This window comes from Haliaeetus albicilla, chromosome W, assembly GCF_947461875.1.
Source record: "Haliaeetus albicilla chromosome W, bHalAlb1.1, whole genome shotgun sequence".
NCBI classification, from domain to species: domain Eukaryota; kingdom Metazoa; phylum Chordata; class Aves; order Accipitriformes; family Accipitridae; genus Haliaeetus; species Haliaeetus albicilla.
This window is the reverse complement of record NC_091515.1, coordinates 15,085,127-15,099,348: the sequence shown is the minus strand read 5'-3', so window position 1 is coordinate 15,099,348 and position 14,222 is coordinate 15,085,127. Positions and strand designations below refer to the sequence as shown.

Sequence of the window (14,222 nt, the reverse complement as noted above, 5' to 3'; positions counted from 1 at the left end):
ATAATAAAGAGAAAAAAAGAAACAAAAAAAACCCTAACAAAAAAAAAGGATTGGGGGTTTATTAGAAATGGTGAAACCCACCCCACCCCCCCACAAAAAAGAGGAGCTGGGAGAGCCCTGCCCCCACACACAGCCCCTGTAGTGTCAACGTGACCCCCACACTCCCCCCCCCCCCCCCCCAGCAAGGTCATCAGCCCCAGGGAGCTCCTCCCTCACAGGGGGCCCCTCTACCCCTCCCCCCCAGCCTGGGGGAGGGGGGGGGCAGGGGGGTTAATCCCCTCCCCCCAGCTTATTTTAGGGTCCCCCCCCGGGGGGGCACTGAGGGTGACTGGTCATGGAGGGGTGACCCCCTGATTGGGGGAGGGGGGCAGCGCCATCAGATGGTGGAGGTCTTGTCTGTGCCATCTGCAGGGAGGGTGGGAGGTGTCAGGGGGCACCTGGGGGGGGGGGGGGCACATCCCTTCATGTGTCCCCCCCCAACACCCCCCCACCCCACCTTGTTCCCCTGTGTGTGTCCCCCAAAGGCACCTGTGCCTTTGTGTGTCCCCCCATCCATCCCCATGCCCCCCCCTCACCGCCCAGCGCGTGCTCCGTCATGCTTAGGCACAGCGACTCCAGCGTGGGGTTGATCTCCAGGTCAGTGCCAGGGAGGGGACACTCTGGGGACACACACACACAAGGGTGAGGAGGTCCCAGTCCTCCTACCCCCCCCCCCCCCCCCAGACCCCTGACCCTCCCAAACCCTCCTGGGGGGGGTGTCCAGGCATCCTCCCCCACCCCTGGGGGGGGGGGGAAGCACAGGTCCAACCCCTCCCCCAGGGTGTCCCCTGCTTTTGCCCCCCCCCCGACCTACCCTGGGGGAAGGCGAGCAGGGCCTGGGGTGAGGTGTGGACAGGCAGGGAGTGGGTGCGCTGCACCGCGCTGCGGCTCCCCAGGGAGCCCCCGGCCCCCCTGCTGCCAAACCACAGGCTCTGACGGGGGGAGGGGGGGAAACGACAGGGTGTTTATTAGGGTGGGAGGGGCTGGACCCCAACACAGGGATGCTGGCATCCAGGAGGGCCCCCCCAAAAAACAACCCCCAAATTCATCCTGCCCACCCCCACCCCAACAAATCCCCAAGGAACCCCACATCTGTCCCCCCCAAACCCCTAAGACCCCCCAAATGCCCAGGGACCCCCACATCTGCCCCCCACCAGATCCCCAAGGACCCCAGTGTTGGCCCCCCCCATATCCTGTAGGACCCCAGCATCTGCCCTCCCCAATCCCCCAGCATTCACCCCCCCACTCACCCTCAAGAACCCCCCCACATTTGCCCCCCCCAACCCCTAGGACGCCCCCCCCCCCATCCCCAAAGACCCCAGAATCTACCACACACCCCCCCCGGAACCCCCCCAAAGAACCACAGTACCCATCCCTATAACCCACCTGTCGTCCCTGGGCACTGAAAGGGGGTCCGCCGAGGGGAGGCCGGGGGGTGAGGGCCCCACCAGCAGGCCCCAGCAGCCCCAGGTGGGTGGGGGGCAGCGCACGGGGGGGCAACACAAAGGGGCGCTGCCCCCGCCGCCCCCCCGCCCCCCCCACAGAGCCAGCTATGGGGAGCGAGTTGGAGCCAAAGGCCCAGCTGGGGGGGATGGATGGACAAGGGGGGGATCAGGGTGGCATCTGCCCCCCCCCCAAACCCTGCCCCAGCCCTGGGGGCTCACCCTAAGCCCCCCCAGGGTAAAATGAGGCACCCCAACTCTCAGAGGGTAGGAAATGGGGCACCCAGGGGACAAACTGGGGTACAGGGGTGTCCTGCGGTGGGGCTGAGACCCCCTCAGACCCCCCCAATTTGGGGGGGGGAGGGGAAATTGGGCACTGGGGGTGTGCAAGGGGGAGGAATAAGGCACCTGGGGGGGGGCCAAGAGCCCCCCAGGGGAGTCCCAAGGGGGTAAATGTAGCACCCAGGGGGTCTCAACCCCCCCAAGAGGGGTAAACTTGGGGAGAGGGACAGGGTCCAAAGGGAAACTGGTGCATGGAGTGACCGGGGGGGGAGGGGGGTGTCCCAGCTGCCCCATGCCCCCCCCCCCCCCAAACACCCACCTACCCCTTGGGGGGCCGATAGCCCGGGCCATCGAGTGGCACCTTCTTGGGGAAGGCGCGGAGCAGCTTCAGGACCTGCTGCTTCCAGGAGAGGAGCCTCTTCTTCTGTGTCTCTGTGAACGCCTGGGGGGGCACATGTGAACATGGGGGGAGTCACATGGGGGCATGGGGGGGGTGGGGTGGGATGCGTGTGTGTCACACAGCCCCGCAGCCCCCCCCCCCCGGCCCTGCCCTACCTCGTGGCTCAGGCACTTCTCGAGGAGCTGGAGGTAACTGGTGATGTTCTCCTCATCTGGCCGTGACACCAGCAGCTGGGTGCACACTGAAGGGGGGCAGAGGGGTCACGGAAGAACCCAGGCATCTGGGCACCCTGACCCCCCCCCGCCCAGCACCCTGGGACCCTTCCCCCAAATGAATCAGAGGGTCTCACCTTTGCCCATGACACGGGTGAACTGCCCCGGGATGTCCCCGTCGGGGATGGGGGCAGCAGGGGCTTCAGCATCAGCAGCTGGGTGGGGGGCGAAGGCATCGGCGGCCCCCGAGGGGGCCCCGTCAGGGGTGCCTTTTGGGGGGTGGGCAGCCGGGGGGGGCCGGAAGGCCTTGATGGGGGTCACCATAATCTGCTGGAGCTCCTGCAGCGCTGTCCACAGGTTGCCCCCCTCCAGGATGTCCTGTGGGAACCAGGGACATGTTGGTTGGGGTGGGGGGGGAATGTGGGGGACAAGCGGAGCACAGACATGGGGACCTCAGGGGGATCAGGTACCCCCCCCCCCAGCCCTGGGGACACAGGGGGTGACCAGGGACACCCTGTGCCATTCCCAGGGACACAGGGACATGAGGGGGAACAGGGACACCCTGTGCCAGCCCTCAGTATGCAGAAGGGAACCCAGGCCACTTCGGTGCCACCCAATGCCACCCCTGGGGACCTGAGGGCCACCCCGGTGTCACACCTTCTCCAGCGCCCTGAGGACACTCTGCCGCTCCCGCAGCTTCTGGATGCTGAGGGCGATCTTGTGCCGCGCGCCCTTGGTGACGTTCTGTGGGGACAAGGACGGACAGGCGGGGGGGGGGGGGGGGGGGGGGGGCTGTCCCCTCATCCAGGGGTGGTGGGGACACGGGGGGGGATCCCAGGAGGGGATGCCCCAGCTCACCTGTGACTCAAGGTGATGCTCCGTCAGCGTCATCATCTCCTCGTACGTCATTTGGGAGAAGAGTGCTGCATACTTGTGCAGCCGCAGGCTCTTCAGCCAGGAGGGGACATCTTTGGGGGGGTGACACGGGGGTGGCCATGAGGTGACAGGTCCCCACAGCCCCCCCCCAACCAATGCCACCCATGGGTGCCCTGTCCCCCACCTTTCATGCCACTGCCATCCTCCTGGAAGGTGTTGCGGCTGCCAGCCGGCTCCTCGGTCTGCTCGCTGCCCGAGGAGGCCACGCTGCTCTGGGGCGAGAGGGGCGCGTGGTCCCCGAAGGGGGGGCGGGGGGGGATGGGGACAGCTGGCTCGTCACCCCTCCCTGGCCATTCATTTCCCCCTCCCTGGGGACTGCTGGGCACCAGTGAGAGGGAACGCTTCAGCGGGCTGGGGTGCAGCTGGCAGGGCAGAGCTGTGGGGATTGGGGGGGGGGAAGTGTCAGGGTGGGCCTGGGTCCCCTCTGCAGGACCTCCCCCCCCCCCAAGTCCTCTGTGGCCACCTGGGTCCCCTCCAGACCCTTCCTTGGCCTTTAGTGTCCCCCCCAGGTCCCCCCAGCCCCTCCAGCCTGCTGGCTCACCTCCCCAGCCAACTCCCCCCAGCCCCCCGGGTCCTCTGTGGCCCCCCCCGGGTGCTCCCCCAGCCCCCCCTCAGTCCTTAACGTTTCCCCAAGGCTCTCCTTGGCCCTCAGTGTCCCCTCCAGACCCCTCCCAGTCCCCCCCAGCCCCCTTCCCAGCCCCCTCCAGACCCCCCTGTGTTGTGTGTCCGTGTCATCCCCCCGTCCCCCGGACTCACCCGCTCCCCCCAGGCCGTTGCCGCTGGCAGGGGGGTGGAAGGGCGGGTGCCCATTCTCTCGGGGGGCTGCCTCAGGCCAGGCCGGCCCCAGCTCGGGGGCCACGTGCTCAGGCCACTCGTGGGAAGGTGGAGGCCGTCGAGGAGCGTCAGGGCAGGGGGGTCGTGCCGGGGGGCTGCTGCCACCAGCCAAACGCTCCTCTAAGTGGCCCAACCAGAGCGCCAAGGCGCTGCGGTCATCCAGGGTGGTGGCGGGGTGGATGAGGGCATAGGAGAGGAGCTGCCGGCTCTCCTCCACGCAGCGGTTGCTCTCGATGGCATACGCCAGGATTTTCTGCAGCCGCTTCATGTACTCAGCCTTGGCGGCAGCGTTCCCTGGCTGCAGGAGCGGGAGGTGGGCCAGGAGCAGGGCCACCGCTGCCTCCGCCGGCTCCTGTGGCCACTGGCTGATGGCGGCTGGGGGGGGAGGAGGAGCAGAAAGGGGTGAGGGGGGTGTCAGCGTCACTGCGCAGCCTGGGAGGACGGCACCAAGGAGGGAGCGAGGCTGCGTCCCACGCAGAATCACCTCGTCAGGATAAGGGGGGGGGGGGAGATTTGAGGGGAGACAGAGTTAAACCCCCTCCCCGGACTGGAAATGGGGGAGCAAAACTCTCCCATGGCAAATACAGGGGGCTAAAACTGGGGACAAAAACTCCTGGGGGGGGTGTCAGAACCCCTGGGGAAGATGGGGAGCCCCTGAGCTACCCTAATTTAGCCCAGGAATGCACAGGGAGACCAGACAGGGTGCCCAGGAGGGGACCCCGGAGGTGCCTGGGAACAAAGGGGGAGCCCCGCCAGGTGCCCAGGGAGCTTTTGGGGTCCCCATAATGCTCCCACAGGGTACCCAGGGCCACATGGGGAGCCCCTGGGGGGGGTGTGGGATGATGCATGGAGACCCACCGGGTGTGGTGAGAGCCCTCAGGGGCTCCACAAAGCCTCATGGGGCACCCAGGGAGCCCCAGGGGTCCCCAAGGAGCCTGCCTGTCTACTCAGGCAGCCCACCCATCCACCCAGGGAGCCCTGGAGAGCCTACTCACCCACCCTGGGAGTCCCAGGGGTCCCCACAGAGCCCACCCATCCACCCAGGGAGCCCCAGGGGTACCCAAGAAGTCTGCCTATCCACCCAGGCAGCCCACCCATCCACCCAGGGAGCCCCAGAGAAGCCCCCCCCCTCACCAGCACTGTTGGCCTCAGCCTCAAGGAGGTGGATGTCGGCACAGTCGGCCAGCGAGTGCTCGAGGCAGAGCTGGAGGAAGCGGGCCTGCGTGCGGGTGACACGCTTCAGCAGCGAGAGCAGGGCCACTGTCTGCTCGCACTCGTTCCAACCCTTGAACCACCCTGCCACGATCCCCACCTGATCCCGGAACATCATGGCAGTACCAGGGAGGGGGGAGCTCACGGCAGCGGGGAGGGGGGGAGACGCGGGGCCAGCCGTGCCCCCCCCTCACATGGCAGCGATGCAGTGGCCGCGGTGGGGGCCCCCACGGGGGCTGGCTGAGGAGTTGGTGCCCCCCCAGGCCAGGGCTGGCATGGGGGGGGGCACGAGGCCCCGATGGCTCCGGCCGGGCCCCCCGGCTGCGTTCCCGTGGGAGAGCCCCAGAGATCCCTGCGGAGAGAGAAGAGATGGGGCGGTGTCAGGGCCGGGGACCCCCCGCCCACCACGGGACCAAGGATGCCCCCACAGGGACTGGCACCCCACCCCACCCCGCGCGACCAGGAGCGTCCCAGGGTGCCAGTTCGGCCCTGCCAGGACAACCGGGGCCCCCCGGGAGTGCCCACCCCCCCTCGTCCCCCCGCCCCGCCCAGCCCAGGGAGACACGGCACCCACCCGGGAGGGACGCGGGAGCCCTCGGATCGCCCTCCCGCTGCCTGGCTCCGGCCCGGCGGTACCCGACGCCCTGGAAGAGGGGAACGGGGAAGTGGCCGTGGGAGGCGGGCCCGGGCTCGGGGGGGGGGGGGGGGGGGGGGGTGTCCCGGGGGCCCCTCAGCACCCGCCCGGCGGGCGAAGCGGGCAGAGCCGGGAGCGGGGCGGTCCCAGCGCCGTCAGGGAGAACGAAGGGGCCAAGGCGGAGGGGGGCCGGGCCCGGCGGAGTTGGGGGCTCGGTACCGGTACGGGGGGGGGGGGGCGGTCATGGAAGGCCGCACCGGGGGCGGAGCCGGGCCCGGCGGCCGCGGGGAGGGGCAGGGGCCTCGGAGCTGGGGCCGGGGCCGCTCCTCACTCACCACCGTCGCCGCCGCGCAACGTCAGCGCGCACGGCACGTACGGTGCGTCACCGCCCCACCGCGCATGCGTCCGCCGGCACGGCCCACCCTTTCCGCCAACCGCACGGCCGCAGCCAATGGAAGGGCAACGGGGTGGGACCGCCGCTTCCGTCGGCGGGGTTGTCCGCCTCTCGCGGCCCCGCCCCGGCTCGCCATTGGGCCGCGGCGCTGCCAATGGGAGCGCGGGGGAGCGGCCCTCGCGACGTCGCGTGGGGCGTGGAGGGGGCAGCGCGGCCCCTCCCCTTTGCGCCGGCCACGCCCCGTCCCCGCTACGTCCCTCCCGAGACTACGCCCCTCTCTGGGCCTAGACCGCACCTCCCCTCCCATGGGCCACGCCCCCTCGGCTTCACCCTCTCCCCTCCCGCGCCGGGGCCCCTCTCCGGGGGCGGGGCTTCGGGTAGGCTGGGGGCGGGGCTGTGGGGCCATGACTCGGGGGCCCTGACCACGGGGCGTACGACCCCGGTCCCCAGTGTCTCCCAGTGTCCCCAGCCCATCCCCACTGTCCCCCAACTGCTCCGGTCACGCGTCCCTGTGTCCCCAGCGGGGGGGGGACGGGGGACACGACACACAGACAGGGACAGACAGAGGGACAGAGGGGGAATGGGGAGGTGGAGGGAGGGACAGACAGACGGAGGGAGGGAGGACTTGATGGAGAGAAGGAAGGAGGGACGGACAGACGGACAGACAGACGGACAGACGGAGGGAGGGATGAACAGACAGACAGGCAGACGGAGGGAGGGGGGGAGGGCCGAGGGCCGGGGGAGGACAGACGGACAGGGACCGACGGACAGAGGGACCGGTGGCTCCGGGGCCGCGCCGGTGCGGGGGAGCAGAGCCCGTCCCGCTTCCCTCCGTGGGTCCGTCCGTCCGTCCGTCCGTGGGCCCGCCCGCCGGCCCCGCCCCGCCCCGCCCCGCCCCGGCGGCTCTGCGGCTCCGAGCGGCGGCGGCGGCCTGTGCCGGCGGGACTGGGGCTGCACTGGCACCCGCACCGGGGCCGCCCCCCCCCCCCGCACCGCACCCGCACCGCCGCCATCAGCCCGGGCCGGCATCCCGGTCCACCCCCCCTACCCCGAGCCCGGCATTCCGGTGTTCCCCCACCCCGGTACCGGCATCCCCCCATCCCATCGCCCCTCCCCAACCCCGCTACAACCGGGCCCGGTGCCCCCTCCTCCCCGGTGCCCCCCCACCAGCAAATGGCCCCCCGCCGGGGCGAGGCCTGACCGGGCCCGGTGGCCCCCCGCCTCTCCCCGCCCCGGCCAGTGCCGCACTCGGAGCCGCGATGGGAGCGTCCGTGGGCTGAGCCCCCCCCAGGTACCGGGAGCCTTCACTGGGGGGGTGGGGGGACCGGTTACCGGGGCTCGGGGTACCGGGGGGGGCGGTTATGGGAGGGGGGGTGGGTTAGAGGAGGGGGACGCACCAGAGGGGGAGGTTACCCGAGGGGGGGCACCGGGGGCTGAGGGAGGCACTGGCAGAGGGGTCCCTGGGTCGTTGTGTCCTGTACTGGTCTGTAATGGGCCATACTGGGCTGTGCAGTCCTATACTGGTCTGTACTGGGTCTGTACTGGGCTGTGCAGTCCTGTACTGGGCCATGCTGGGCTGTTCTGGGATGCGCTGAGCCATATTGGGATATGCTGGGTCTTACTGGGTTGTACTGGGCCATACTGGGCTGTGCTGGGCCATACTGATCTATACTGTCCTATATTATGTTGTACTGGGCTGTACTGGGTTGTATCGGACCATACTGGGCTGTGCTGGGCCATCCTCAGCCATACTGGGCTGTACTGGCCCATACTGGCTTGTACTGGTCCATGCTGGGCTGTGCAGCCTGTTCTAGCTCCTACTGGGCTGTACTGGGTTGTACTGGGCCATACTGGGCTGTGCTGGGCCTTATTAGACTGTAATGGGCCGTGTGGGGTATTACCAGGTGATACTGGGATGTACTGGCCTAGACTGGGCTGTACTGGGCCATACTGGAGTGTATGTAGCTGTACTGGGCTGTTCTGGGCTGTACTGGAGTGTGTGGAGCCATGCTGGGCTGTATTGGGCCATACTGGGTCTTACCAAGCAATACTGGACTCTACTGGCCTGTACTGGGCCATACCGGGCTCTGCTGGTCTGTACTGGGCCAGACTAGTCTGTATGGGGCCATATTGGGGCAGATGGAGCCATACTGGGCTGTGCTGAGCCATACTGGGCTGCGTGCAGCTGTACTGGTCCATACTGGTAGGTGCTGGTCCATACTGGTGGGTACTGGTCTGTACTGGCCTATCCCCTGTCCCCACAGGCCCCGTGGCAACGCCCAGACGGGACCGACATGGAGCCCTGAGAGGAGGTAACGGGATCTCACGGGATCATGCAGGATCTCATGGGATCATGCGGGATCACATGGGATCTCATGGCTCCCAGGGAATGGGGGGGGTCCCCCCACAGCACTGATCCTGCCCCCCGTGGCCCCATCCTGTCCCCCCCTTGGGCCTGATCCTGCCCCACGGCCTGACCCTGTCCCCCCCTTGCCCGCAGGCGCCGCCGGGGCCGGCGGAGGATGGCGAAGCTGCTGGTCCCCCTGGTGATGCTGGGGGCGGTGGCGGGGTCCCACCGCTGCCCCCCCCGCTGCCTCTGCCCCACGGCCGCCCCCAACCCCACCCTCCTCTGCGCCCGCACCGGCCTCCTGGCTGTGCCCCCCACCCTGGACCGCGCCGCCGTGGAGCTGCGTCTCGCTGACAACTTCATTGGCGCCGTGGGACGCACCGACTTCGCCAACATGAGCAGCCTGGTCCACCTCACCCTCTCCCGCAACGGGTTGCGCCGGTTGGCGCCCGGCGCCTTCGCTGATCTCTGCGCCCTCCGTGCCCTCCACCTGGACGGCAACCGGCTGCCGGCACTGAGCGGGGCGCAGCTGCGGGGATTGGCTAGCCTCCGCCACCTCATCTTGGCCAACAACCAACTGGCCGCCATCGAACCCGCTGCCTTTGCCGCCTTTGCCGCCACGGTGGAGGATCTCGACCTCTCCCATAACAACTTGCCGGCCTTGCCGTGGGAGGCGGTGGCCGGCATGGCCAGTTTGGCCACCCTCACCTTGGATCACAACCTCTTGGAGCGGGTCCCCGCTGGGGCGGTGGCGCGGTTACCCCGCTTGGCGCGGTTGGACCTCACCGCCAACCGCTTACGGGCATTACCACCGGTGCCGGGACCGCCGGGACCCAGTTTGGCGGCGGGGGGGAACCCTTTGCATTGCAACTGCGAGCTGCTGTGGTTGCGCCGTTTGGCGCAGCCGGGTCGGTTGGAGAGCTGTGCCTCACCACCGCCACTCGCCGGCCGCTTGCTGTGGGCCGTGCCGGAGGAGGAGCTGGCGTGCCAGGCGCCGGCCATCACCAGAGCGGCCGCTGACCCCGCCGCTGTGTTGGAAGGTCAACCCTTATGGTTGGGTTGCGCCGCCGCCGGCGACCCACCACCGGTGCTGCACTGGTTGGGTCCTGACGGGCGGTTGGTGCAGAACGGGTCACGCCGCGCCATCCGGCCTGATGGCTCCTTGGAGCTGCGGGTGGCCACGCTCCGCGACCACGGCGCCTTCACCTGCGTCGCCTCCAACGCCGCTGGCGAGGCAGCTGCCCGAGTGCAGGTGGCCATCCTGCCACTGCCCGTCCCTCACGGGGATGGGGATGGGGACGCTGAAGCTGGGCCCAGTCCTTCTGACATGGCTCACGCCAGCGGCAACGAGTCACGGGTGGCGGGCGAGCGGCGCATCGTGGCGGCCGAGCTGACGGCCTCCTCGGCGCGCATCCGCTGGCTGCCCCAGCACCACGTCCCCGGCATCCGCATGTTCCAGATCCAGTACAACAGCTCCCTCGATGACTCCCTCGTCTACAGGTGGGTGCCCACGGGGGGGATTGGGGGGGCTCAGGGGCATCCTGGGGGGCTGCAGGGGGGCACAGAGATGTTGCAGGGGGCTGGGTGGCACTGCATGGCCTTGTGTGGCAGCCTGGGACGTTGCCTGGCATAGCATGGTGCCGTGGGGCATGGCATGGGGTTGCATGGTATCTCACGGCCCAGCGTGGCTTTGCACGGAGCCCGGTGGCACTGCACAGCACCGTGTGACACCGCATGCCGTCACGTGGCATCACATGGCACCAGGTGGCATTGCACGAGGGCCCAAGTGGCGTCGCACGGCACCAGGTGGCCTTGCCCGAAAGCACAGGTGGCCTTGCCGTGCCGTGCCCCCCCCCAACCCCCTCCGTGCCCCCCCCCAGGCTGCTGCCCCCCTCCAGCCGGAGCTTCGTGCTGCGGGACCTGGCGGTGGGGCGCGAGTATGACCTCTGCGTCTCGGCACTCTACGCTGAGGGGGCGACGGCGCTGCCCACCGCCCGCCCCCTCGGCTGCGTCCGCTTCGCCACGGCCGGCAGGGCTCCCGGCTGCGCCACCCTCCCCCGACCCCATTTTTTGGGGGGCACCGTCATCATCATCATCGGTGCCACCATCGCCGCCTCCGTCCTCGTCTTCATCCTCATCCTCACCGCCCGCTACAAGGCGGCAGCTGCCCGCCGCCCCCCCGCCGCCGTCACCAGCGTCTGCTCCCAGACCAACGGCACCCACAGACCCCCTGAGCCGGAGCCGCCGCCTCCGCCTCCCCCCACCCTCCCGCCCCCGGCACCCATGGGTGCTGCTGGTGGGGGGGCGCGGGGGCTCTTCCCCAGCCACAGCTACCCGCGGCGTGCACGGACTCGGCGCCACGGCTCGCTGCCGCGCCTCGACCTGCCTGACGCAGCCCCCACCCTGCGCCCCTCCTTTGGCAGCACCCACTGGATGCTCGAGAGCACCGTCTAGGGGGAGCAGGGGGCAAGCAGCACCCTAGGGTGCTTGGAGGCAGCCTCCCCGGGCAGCACCAGGTCCTCGGCATCCCTGTATGCTCCTGGGTGCTCATGTGCACCCTTAGGTGCCTGAATGCAGCCTTGGGTGCTCCTGGGTGCCCGAATGCACCCTTGGGTGCTCCTGGGTTCCTGAAGACAGCCTTGGGTGCTTCTGTGCACCCTTGGATGCCTGAATGCACCCTTGAGTGCCTGAATGCAGCCTTGGGTGCTCCTGGGTTCTTGAAGACAGCCTTGGGTGCTCCAGTACACCCTTGGGTGCTCCTGGGTGACCAAACGCACCCTTGGGTGCTCCTGGGTGCCTGGTGCACCCCTGGGTGCCTGTACACAGCCATGGCTGGTTGCCTGCGGGCCCCTCCCCCCACTCCGGGTGCTTGTGGGTGCCATCAGGTGCCTGCACGCACCCCTAGGTGCTCCTCGAGGTCTCCGTGTGCACCCATGTGCCCCCCCCTCGGGGGCACCCGTATGCAACCCAGTACCTACTTGCCCCCATGGCACCCGCGTGGGCACCCCCGGGACATGCGTGGGCACTCGGACACGCATGAGCACCCCGAGGGGGGATGTGCGTGCCCTGACACGTGTGTGCGCCCCCGGCCTGCCCCCGCCGCGGTGCCTTTGGCCGGGCCGGCGGCAGGGGGGCCCCGCACACACCACTGACACGTCTGCACAGATGACACGAGAACCGCAGCCCCCCCCAACCCTACCGGGGGGGGACACCGGACGCCTGGGTCCGTCCCCCCCCGTTGTCCCCTGTGTCCCTTTCCCCCCCCCCCGCCTCGGCCCGGGGCCTCCTATCTGGCTGGTCTGGATAACCCCGCGGGGGTCGGCCCCCCCGGCCCCCCCATTTACCCTTTGCCCTCCCTGTCACCCCCCCAGCCCCATTTGCCCCTTTAACCCCCCCATTTGCCCCATCACCCCCCCATCTGACCCCCCCCGCTTGCCCACACCCCCCACCAGCCGTCCCCCCGGGCCCCCCCGGCCCGCTGCAGTGTTTAACACAAGTTTTTACATTAAAAACCTGTGCCCCCCCCCGCCCGGGGTGATTAAACTTTTTGTGTGTAAAGAGGAGGGGGAGCCGCTCTGTCTGGGGGAGGGGGGGGGCCGGGGGCCCCACTGTCTGCGGGGTCCCCCTTTGGGGGGGGGCCCGTGGGGGGCCCGCTCAGTTTGGGGGGGGGAGGGTCCAGGGAGCCCCAGCCTCATACGAGACTCTCGAGAATCTCCCGTCCGTGTCCCCCCCCAAGAGGCAGGTCCCTGTATGCAAATGAGTGCATTAGTATGCTAATGAGCGGGCTAACGAGGTGGGCGCCGTGGCCATTGGCTGAGGGGGCGGGGGGCGACTATGCTAATGAGGGATGGGTTAATTACCCCCCCGCGGTTGCTGGGATACCGTTGCCGGGATACGGGGGGATGCAGTTGCTGGGAGACCGCCAGCGCCATGGCAAGGGCGTGGCCTTGGGTCATTAATATGCAAATCAGGCGCGGAACTTGCACCCCCCATCACTGCCCCCCCCATCGCCCCCGGGCATCTGCTAATTACCCTCCCTCCTTTGCATACAGGACACCTGGGTCCCCAGCCTGGCCTGGCCCCCCCTCCCCCGTGTCTCAGTTTCCCCAAAGCCACAGTCGAGGCCATGGTGGGGGGGGGGAAGGACACCTGGGTCCCCTCCCAGGGGGGTGGGGTGGAGGTCCCGAACATCTGGGTCCCCTCCCACAGGGGTGGAGATGCTGGGGGAGGCTGGGGTGGGGGTGGCCCCAGACACCTGGGTCCCTTCCCAGGGAGTAGGGCTGCACACCTTGGGGGGGGGGGGTCCCAACACCTGGGTCCCGTCCCCCCCCCCCCGTCCTTGGGCTCAGGTATATCTGGGCAGTGCCGGGGGCAGCAGGGGGGTGGGCGATGGCAGCAGCGGCACTGGTGGTGCTGGCGGCGGCGCTGGCGGGGGCCAAGGTGCAGTGCCCGACCCCCTCCAACCTGCGGCCGGCCAACAGCACCCGCATCTGCGCCCAGCTCTACACCGACAACAGCCCCTACTATGACCAGTGCTGCGGGGGGTCTGCCCTCGTGGTGTACCCTGGCTCCGACGTCCCCTACATGCCCCACGGCTGGGTCACCGCTGTCTCCTCCTTGGTGGTGGGCACCCGCTGCGAGCTGACCGTCTGGTCTCGGGCCGGCAAGAAGGGGAAGAGCCGGAGTTTCGGGGCCGGCACGATGCCACGGTTGCAAGAGGTGTGGTGGGGGCTCTTCGGCAACTGGAACAACGCCATCAGGGGCTTCTACTGCCAGTGCCGCTGAGGCAGGCGGCACGGGGCGGCGCAGGTCAACACCAGTCAACATGAGCCAGCATGAGTCAACGCAGGCCAATGCAAGTCAACACAGGCCAAGACAAGTCAACATGAATCAACACGAGTCAACCTCAGCCAAGACAAGTCAACATGAGTCAACATGGGCCAAGAAAAGTCAACGTGGGCCGAGACAAGCCAACACAAGTCAAATCGAGTCAATGCGGGCCAAGACAAGTCAATGTGAGTCCACACAGGTCACCATGAGTCCACATGGGTCAAGGCTGACAGACGTGGGCTGACATGTTGATGTGGCAGTGCCACCCCCACCTCTGCCCCCCCCCCCCAACCTCGCACAGCTTGGAGCACAGCCAATAAAGCCTGGAGGCTGCAGCAGCTCCTGCCTCACGGGTGCTTTATTGGGGGGGAAGTGGGGTGGGGCAGCAGGCAGTGGCCCCCCGGGTATCTTTGGGCAGGAAGAAGGGGGGTCCCCACGACCATCACCCTGTGACCCCCCCTCCTCCCCCAAGCAGGGACCTGGGGAAGGGTACCGGGGGGGTTCCCACATGCTCAGCCCCAGGTGGGTCACACGTGTGGGCAGACGTGCACATGTTCCTCACATGCACACGCATCACATGTATGTGGGCATGCACATGTGTGACCCTACATGCACACGCTACCTGTGCCTGCATGCACAGCCCCCCCCCAAAGAAACCAC

General features: G+C 68.7%; 3 protein-coding genes across 5 annotated transcripts; 2 read left to right on the top strand and 1 right to left on the bottom strand.

Annotated features, from left to right (window-relative positions):
• Window positions 1–134: 134 nt before the first annotated feature.
• On the bottom strand, window positions 135–6,439 carry LOC138683289 (protein Smaug homolog 2-like). Of its 3 annotated transcripts, none has more exons than XM_069774900.1 (13): window positions 6,327–6,439; window positions 5,280–5,709; window positions 4,068–4,520; window positions 3,436–3,687; window positions 3,234–3,343; window positions 3,033–3,119; window positions 2,513–2,753; window positions 2,319–2,404; window positions 2,087–2,205; window positions 1,426–1,621; window positions 854–971; window positions 576–659; window positions 140–405 (listed from the first exon to the last, which is right to left on the bottom strand). In XM_069774900.1, the coding sequence occupies exons 2-13, from the start codon at window positions 5,473–5,475 to the stop codon at window positions 377–379; spliced, it is 1,971 nt and encodes a 656-aa protein (XP_069631001.1). In that variant the 5' UTR covers window positions 5,476–5,709; window positions 6,327–6,439; the 3' UTR covers window positions 140–376. The 3 variants fall into 3 exon arrangements, with proteins under 3 accessions (XP_069631002.1, XP_069631001.1, XP_069631000.1); XM_069774899.1 differs by lacking the exon at window positions 6,327–6,439 and adding an exon at window positions 5,932–6,047; XM_069774901.1 differs by lacking the exons at window positions 854–971; window positions 6,327–6,439 and adding an exon at window positions 5,932–6,047 and having other exon boundaries at window positions 135–405.
• A 967-nt stretch (window positions 6,440–7,406) lies between these two features.
• LOC138683290 (leucine-rich repeat and fibronectin type III domain-containing protein 1-like) lies at window positions 7,407–11,992 on the top strand. Its single transcript, XM_069774902.1, has 4 exons — window positions 7,407–7,676; window positions 8,650–8,697; window positions 8,886–10,232; window positions 10,613–11,992. Exons 3-4 carry the CDS (start codon window positions 8,908–8,910, stop codon window positions 11,184–11,186), a joined length of 1,899 nt encoding a protein of 632 aa, XP_069631003.1. The 5' UTR covers window positions 7,407–7,676; window positions 8,650–8,697; window positions 8,886–8,907; the 3' UTR covers window positions 11,187–11,992.
• A 1,129-nt stretch (window positions 11,993–13,121) lies between these two features.
• On the top strand, window positions 13,122–14,014 carry LOC138683642 (syncollin-like). The gene has a single exon (XM_069775640.1). The coding sequence runs from the start codon at window positions 13,122–13,124 to the stop codon at window positions 13,515–13,517; it is 396 nt and encodes a 131-aa protein (XP_069631741.1). The 3' UTR covers window positions 13,518–14,014.
• The last annotated feature ends 208 nt before the right edge of the window (window positions 14,015–14,222 follow it).

What these genes read in the sequence shown, in the direction of transcription:
- LOC138683642 (XM_069775640.1), top strand. Translation starts at nt 13,122, where the DNA reads ATGGCAGCAGCGGCACTGGTGGTGCTGGCGGCGGCGCTGGCGGGGGCC.
- LOC138683289 (XM_069774900.1), bottom strand. Translation starts at nt 5,475, where the DNA reads ATGATGTTCCGGGATCAGGTGGGGATCGTGGCAGGGTGGTTCAAGGGT. An exon ending in CACCCGTGTCATGGGCAAAG is followed by an intron (nt 2,405 to 2,512) that starts GTGAGACCCTCT and finishes GCCCCCCTTCAG; the next exon opens with TGTGCACCCAGCTGCTGGTG. An exon ending in AGAAGTGCCTGAGCCACGAG is followed by an intron (nt 2,206 to 2,318) that starts GTAGGGCAGGGC and finishes GTGCCCCCCCAG; the next exon opens with GCGTTCACAGAGACACAGAA.
- LOC138683290 (XM_069774902.1), top strand. Translation starts at nt 8,908, where the DNA reads ATGGCGAAGCTGCTGGTCCCCCTGGTGATGCTGGGGGCGGTGGCGGGG. An exon ending in GATGACTCCCTCGTCTACAG is followed by an intron (nt 10,233 to 10,612) that starts GTGGGTGCCCAC and finishes GCCCCCCCCCAG; the next exon opens with GCTGCTGCCCCCCTCCAGCC.